Raw genomic sequence first — 7,189 nt, 5'->3', positions numbered from 1 at the left:
GGCTCTATAATGGGGGCAGATGCAGCATTCTACTAGATGAGAAAGAAGAAGCCTTTAAACTTTTTTGGAATAAATAGGAAAGGATATTTAAACTTTCCTTCCAGTTTCATTTTTTTTAAAGCAACAAACGATAAAAAATATTTTTAAAGTGTGGTAGAATGACTTTAAAGGGGTTGTCCGGGTTCAGAGCTGAACCCGGACATACCCTTATTTTCACCCCGGCAGCCCCACTGAGCCTAGCATCAGAGCATATCATGCTCCGATGCGCTCCAGTGCCCTGCGCTAGATCGCGCAGGGCACGGGCTCTTGTGTTTTCAATAACACACTGCCAGGCGGTAACTTCCGCCCAGCAGTGTGTTCGGTGACGTCACCGGCTCTAAGGGGCGGGCTTTAGCTCTGTCCTAGCCGTTTTACTGGCTAGGGCAGAGCCAAATCCCGCCCATCAGTGCCGGTGACGTCACCGGGGTTCCTGTCAGCCCCATAGAGAGCCCGGTACGTCACCGGAACTCAGAAAAATGCCTTTGCCCTGTGCAATTTAGCGCAGGGCAAAGGAGAGCATCGGAGCATGAACTGCTCCGATGCTCATGTCAGGGGGGCTGCCTGGGTGAAAATGGAGGGATGTCCGGGTTCAGCTCTGAACCTGGACAACCCCTTTAAATGTCAAGTTTTCAAATTCCTGCTGCATTTTATTCTCTCTGGTACTGTGTGGATCTAGATGCCTTTCAGTTGCATACATCTGCGGGCTCCTGTCATTTATCATGGGAAGAACATGCCCAGTGTGTGATATTAGATAAGGTAACTATCGACCAAACCCTCCAAATTTGGGCAACTGGCCAACCATCTAATGTGTATGGGGGCTGAGCTTACCTGAAACACAGGTATATTGGATGTGACCGTGCTTGTTTTCAGGAGATAACTTGGCGTCAGAGATATCTGACAACTCAGCTCCATAAAAACTCCATAAAAACACACCGCAGAGCTAAGCATGCATGTGTATCGGGGGGTGTCGGAAGGAATGGCTGGCATATGAACAGCAGCAATCTAATGTGTATGGCTATCTCAATCCATTGTCTCATCGCCGACATCCCCTTTAATCAGAGAAATGCTTGGTTTTGAAAGGGGAAGGTTTGCCCGGCTATACATTTTTTTTTGCAGCAGTACTATAGGGTGGTTCATAGAGGGGGTCGCGATCAGGACTACCCCTCTCAATGTCTGATAGGTGCAGGTCTCACCTATGCGACTCGCACCTATCTCTAGAACCGAGTCCACAAAGTAAAAGCGAGCGAACTGCGCATGTGTTTCCGCCCTACATTCATTTCTATGGGACTGCAGAGCGCTGGCTTGGCTATTTCCATCAGCCCTATACAAGTAAACGGACCAGTGGCCGCGCTTGCACGGTGTGCTTCCCGTTAATTTCTATGGGACTACCGAAAATAGCTGAGTGCCCTGCCTGGCTATTTTCGGCACCCCCATAGAAATGAATGAAGGACGGACACACATACGCAGTCCGCTCTCTTTCACTTTGTGGACTCCGTTCTAGAGATAGGTGCGGGTTCCAGAGGCAAGACTCGCACCTATCAGACATTGGGGCATATCCTAGTGATATGTCCCCAATGTATGACATGGGCCAACACCTTGAAGCCTTAATTGGACATGGTGTTGTCCTGAATGCACCGCCCCTTTAATAACTCTGAGCTTCAGCAATGAGAGGAATATAAAACAGCCGGCATGGTGCATGAACCAGGACATTGCTGAACTGAGCAAATGCTGGTATTCCAAGCTGAAGAGTAAGAACATCAAATGCAGTCACTCTCAGCCCTAGGAAAACCTACTAATTCCACAGACTTATCTCGTAACTGTCTGTTTTCATGTCCTACAAAAAAAAAATGCTGCCACAGAAATTATCTTAGATAAAACAGCCCAAAGTGTCGGGAATTCTCCCCGCAGTTGCATAACTCATTGCTCAGAAATAAATAAGCGTGAACCACGGCCAGTATTAGTGGCATCGAAGACAGACCCAGCCTCTAGTGCAATGTGAATGCTTCTGGCACGTCTGCTCTGGGAACCTCAGCCACAGGCACTTTCAATGGAATAACATGGCGCTGTCCCCGCACCAACCCTTCCGCAATCTCTTACTATACATCAACTGCTGGAGAACACGTCTGGTAACACGTACATTGTTCATTAATACCGTTAAGTGACCGGTAGTACAATTGCACCAAGGTATCACGAGCGCCCCCCCCTAGCAGTTGGGAGTCACCAGTCGACAGTGTTTTTACCTTTCTCAGACTCAATACAGCAAAGTTTCAGTGCAACAAAGCGACAAGTAAGTTACAATGAATAAATATCTGAAGCCTTGTCAAGCTGCCGTCATCTTCTCTTCGCTCTGAAATAGCGAGCCCATCGACGTGCAGCAATGTGCTACTTCCCCATCTGTCAGAAGGACAAGGGAGAATATGGGGTCAAGTCAATGGGTCTTCGTTTGCATTGTTTCTTTGCTACAAAAAGGAAGACGTTGGTTTTGAGAAAGTCAAGTGCCAGGTGGATGCATGGAGCCGCTCCTCTCGCGCATCAGCTCTTATCTTGCATAACTGGTCCATTCTTCTCTCCGAGTCTCTAAGGAGAAAGAAAACGTGCAGTGCATTATTTTCGGAGCACTGATGCAGCAGCGTTCGGTGCTCAATGGGAGTTTGCCATTTGGCACAACTGATCATATAACAAGCTTTTCAAATGACAAATCCAGCTGTACTGCATCAGACTAACCTCTAGAATGAATCTCTATTCATTCTAGAGGTTAGTCTGATGCAGTTCGGCTGGATTTGTCATTTGAAGAGCTGTAGACCAGTAAACTGTAGACCAGAGGCACAAATGCTCTCGTCCGAGGAACAGCCTGGTGTCTGCTAATTTTTCACCAACAACACAATTAAAAAACCCCCACAAATGTTTAGCTAAGCATTAGTTTTCAAAGAAATTCTCAAAATCTCCTAATCCTTCTAAATGTAAGACAAGGCTCCCATTCACATTAGTGAATTGCTGGTCAAACACACCGTTTTCAGCAGGACCAACCAACAACCTAATGTGTACAGGGATCTCCTGACTCTCTCTGTCGGAGGAGAGAAGGATCAGGCAAATTGAATTTTTTGGCCTGAACCTTTTGTCCTTCCAAGAGATAAGAGGTGTCTGGCAGCAGCTTTCTCCTCTCTCCCCACTGAAAACATATGCATTCTCAGCCAAGCCGGGCGTCTATGTGTATGGGGGAGTTGGAAGAGAGAGCCGACAGCTACTGATGGTGTAGGGACCCTTTTACAAAAGGTTCCCTCCTAACAATCGTTTATCTCCTAAGCCACCTTTCCACCTAAACCCTACTTCTAATCATTTATATGAGGCAGGCATGCTTAACCTGCGGCCCTCCAGCTGTTTGCAAAACTACAACTCCCAGCATCCCTGACCAGCCTACAGCAGGGCATGGTGGGAGTTGTAGTTTTACAACAGCTGGAGGGCAGCAGGTTGAGCATCCCTGATCTAAGGGAATTCTGACATTCCTATTTACCATCATGACTACTGTTTTTCTGGAGTGAAGATAGAGCACGTGCATTGACAATCCAAACAGCAGCTATGGCATCTAGAAACAGCCAGGTGTGATTTTCTATAACTCCCATAGAGTTGATCCTTTGGAGGAAGATTAGGACCCCTGCAGTGATCGATGGGAACCCCAGTGGTGGGTCACCCAAAATATAAACCCTGTTAAAGGAGTTGTCTCATCTGAGACATTGGTGGCATATCACTAGGATATGCCACCAATGTCAGATAGGTGCAGGTCCCAACTCTGGGAACCGCAGCGATCTTTAGAACGGGTCCCAGAATGTGATGGTGGCAATCTGACTTTGTTTGTACCTAAATCTAATGGCGATTGCACCATGCATGCACGGCATGCTCTCCATTAATTTCTCTAGCAGTCCTAAAAATAGCTGAGCAAGCTTGCCCAGGAATTTTCGGAACTGCCATAGAAATTAATAGAGAGCGCACTGCGCAAGCATGGCCACTGCTCCATTCACTTCTAGCTCGGCTGTTTTTGTCAGTCCCACAGAAATGATTGGAGGGCAGCCATGCATGCTCGGCAGCTCTCCGCTCACTTCAGGGGTCCTGTTCTAGACATAGGTGTGGGTCCCCTAACGTATCTGATGTTGGTGGCATATCCAAGCGATATGCCACCAATTCCTCAGATGATACAACCCCTCTAAGGTCAACAGAGTGAACATTCTTCCGAGAAGGGCTGCATTTACCAGGCTAAACACTTAATTCCAGATTTGATTCCTTTATTTTCATGAATATTTCTTTAGGCTATAAAAGTCACACGCTTGCTCCACTGCTGACACACAGACACTTACTCCGACTTTGTGAGCTGCGTTGTCGGCGTGCATGGCCAGGAAAGGGTTGGTAGCGGCGGAGTGCAGGGTGGTGGCGTGTGCTCCAGCCAGAAGGTTGTTGAGAGGTAAATGAGCTGTGGATGGGATATGCAACTGCTGAAGATCAGGCTGGTGGTGGTGGTGGTGGTGCTGTTGCTGTGAGTGTTGCTGCTGCATGATCTGATAGAACAGGGCGTGGTGCTGCTCCTGGGGGCGACAGAAAACATTTAAATGAAGACATACAGCTTGTCAGCTGGGACCCTCACATGTGAAAATGCATGTTATTTATATGAATGAAAAATTCAGCGTTCTGACTGCATAAAAAGCACCACTGGGGGGCAGGCTGCTCTGCCGTGCTCGTCTTATCATAAGTCCCTTCTCATTAAGCCTCAGAAATCAGACATAAGATGCAGGATGTGGACATGATTATTGGAGATTCTTATAAAAACCTGACTGGGGGAAATCAAACAAAATTCAAATGGAACCAGCAATTTTTATTTTGTAGTGACTGCCTAATCTTTCTCGACAGCGGATAGAGCAGGCCTAGAGTCTGCAGCAATGTCTTTTGGCATAGCAGCTTTAAAACTCCTGCGATCTAACAGGAGCAATACTGTGGCCTTGATTGCACCCGGCGATCATGTGATCACCAGATGCTCCCCTGGGATGGCAGAGCTGCTGTGTCTACCTGGATCAGCTCTGCCAGAGACTAATTTCCACAGGTGACTGGCGGCTCAAAAAGTATTTTGTTAGCCCAACAAATAAAGTTAGGTTCTGTTAAACCACCCCGAGGGCAAAAAGCACTAAGAAGTGCTCAATCATTTAGAGCTAAAGCACCCGGCTCATTAAAGGCGTTGTCCCATCTTGCCAAGTTGCTTTCATTCTGTTCCTTTTAGCTTAATAATAAACTTACCCTATTCATGTTATTTCCGCTATGGCCCCCTCCTCTACCTATTTCTTATTCTTCTTACCCTTTGTTTATTGCTTGTTGTGAGGGGTTATGGCCACCCCTGCAATATCGTAGCAGTGGCTGCGCTTGCCCTGTGTCTTTGTTTCACTGTTCTTGCCTGTGTTGGCCACGACTAGATGAGAGCGCATATATTTGCACATGCGCAGCATCTCCCAATCCAGCCATCGCTCTGCATTGCAATAGTCATCAATGGAACAGCTCCTGAGCATATGCAATAGCCCAGGAGCTATTTGGTGAAGCAAAGCAGAGTGCAAGCAGCTGCTGTAAATGCTGCTAATAGGCTTATGGCGTGCGCTCGTACAGGCAAGTGACGTCAGCAGAACATTGCTTGCCTGTACTGCTAAGCCTCATTCACACGTCAGTGTTTTAGCACTGTCTGTGGGTCAGTTTTTTTTTTAGCCCGGATGCATGCTGTATTTTGTCTGTGTTCACAGATCCATCACGCCCATTATAGTCTATGGATCCGTGAAAACCACGGATGCAATCCGTGTTGCATCTGTGTTTTACGGATCATTAGGAAGAGATGCTTTGAAAATTATTTTTCCGCTGTGCAGTGTCAGTGAAACACGGATAGCAAAAAACTGACACAATGACCAAACACGTATCCGCAACAATGACCACCTACTCACAGATTTGTGAATGAGGCTTTAATCAAAGTGGAAGGTACTGCCCACGCATAGGACAGGAAGCAGTGACATGCGGCAAGGGAAAGGAGCTCAGAATGACAGATGGGACAACCCCTTTAAGGAGTTAAAAACCAACTGGTCGATATGAGGACATTTTAGGGTCTGCTTTACGGATGCAGCATGTGAGACCTCATCAGCTTCTACTTACAGACCATAAAACTTAAGAAAAAGTAAAACCAAGGAATCCAAGTGCTGTGGCTGTAATAGGGACCCCAAGATGCATCCATACTTGTACGGGTAAAGCGGTCCTAGACCTGCAAACTCTTACCGGAGTCAGCTGCTGGGAGCTCAGAAGCTGCTGGAATTGCTGCTGTTGCTGATGAAGGAGCAGCTGCCTTTGCTGGTCCGAGAGGAGTCCCAATCCAGAGGCACTGTAATAAGGAGCAGCTTTAGTACTGACCACTATGCAGGATGTGGGCTAAGCTAAAAAGCAATAGGAAGCCACTGTCTCCACAATATCGCACAGGTGACAATGGTCGGCCCTTACCTGTTTGTTAAAGTAGAAGAGATTGGGTGTGTAACGTTGGGCAATATTGTCCCGTGAGTAAGAGCAGTAGTTTGGGGTAATGTCGCAGGAGCCTGAATCACTCCGTTCAAAGCCCCAACAATCCCATTAATCGCCAGCTGGTTTGCTGGAAGAGCTCCAATTATTGCACCCACTCCCGGCACGGCAGGAAGAGCTGGCGTGACTGACTGAATGCCACTTGTTAGTGTTCCCATGGTGACTCCATTGATTCGCTGAACCCCTTGGACTTGTTGTGCTGGACTCCGACGATCGGGGGGCGGAGTGGAGAGTGAGGAAGAACTGCTGGTGCTCTGCCTACTTGATGTGAGTTCCTTAAAAGGGTTAAAACATAAAACCAAAAATCAAGATCACTAAAATCCTTTCTGCACTATCTACTCCACCTCAGACCGCCCGCCCTAATCAGACTTTTATTACAGTCAGGGATGGTAGAAGCCCTTTAAATATTGATTCATTGCAACCAAAACACATTCACGTTGGCATTCAGAAAAGCCTTTGTCCATCCCTCAAAATGGCTGCGTCTGGGGTGACAGGTCTTCATGAGGTTCTGTGACCTTTAAGTTGACAGGGCCTGCCGAGGAAACGCAACGCCGCTGCCTGCACTCGC

The 7,189-nt window shown here is 47.3% G+C and overlaps 1 protein-coding gene across 5 annotated transcripts in view; it reads right to left on the bottom strand.

Moving 5' to 3' along the window:
- Positions 1–576: 576 nt before the first annotated feature.
- Positions 577–7,189, bottom strand: part of MLLT10 (MLLT10 histone lysine methyltransferase DOT1L cofactor) — a 223,990-nt gene continuing 217,377 nt past the window's right edge. For all 5 annotated transcript variants that reach the window (XM_044295627.1, XM_044295626.1, XM_044295628.1 and 2 more), the window contains 4 exons: positions 6,547–6,896; positions 6,328–6,430; positions 4,389–4,613; positions 577–2,616 (listed from right to left, as the gene is read on the bottom strand). In XM_044295627.1, coding sequence (XP_044151562.1) covers positions 2,572–2,616; positions 4,389–4,613; positions 6,328–6,430; positions 6,547–6,896 — 723 coding nt within the window. In that variant the 3' untranslated portion in view covers positions 577–2,571. The remainder of the gene's footprint in view (positions 2,617–4,388; positions 4,614–6,327; positions 6,431–6,546; positions 6,897–7,189) is intronic.

The sequence above is a fragment of the Bufo gargarizans genome, chromosome 5 (genome assembly GCF_014858855.1).
Source record: "Bufo gargarizans isolate SCDJY-AF-19 chromosome 5, ASM1485885v1, whole genome shotgun sequence".
Classification (NCBI taxonomy): domain Eukaryota; kingdom Metazoa; phylum Chordata; class Amphibia; order Anura; family Bufonidae; genus Bufo; species Bufo gargarizans.
Note: the sequence above shows the minus strand (reverse complement) of the source record. Positions and strands in the feature narration are given on the sequence as shown.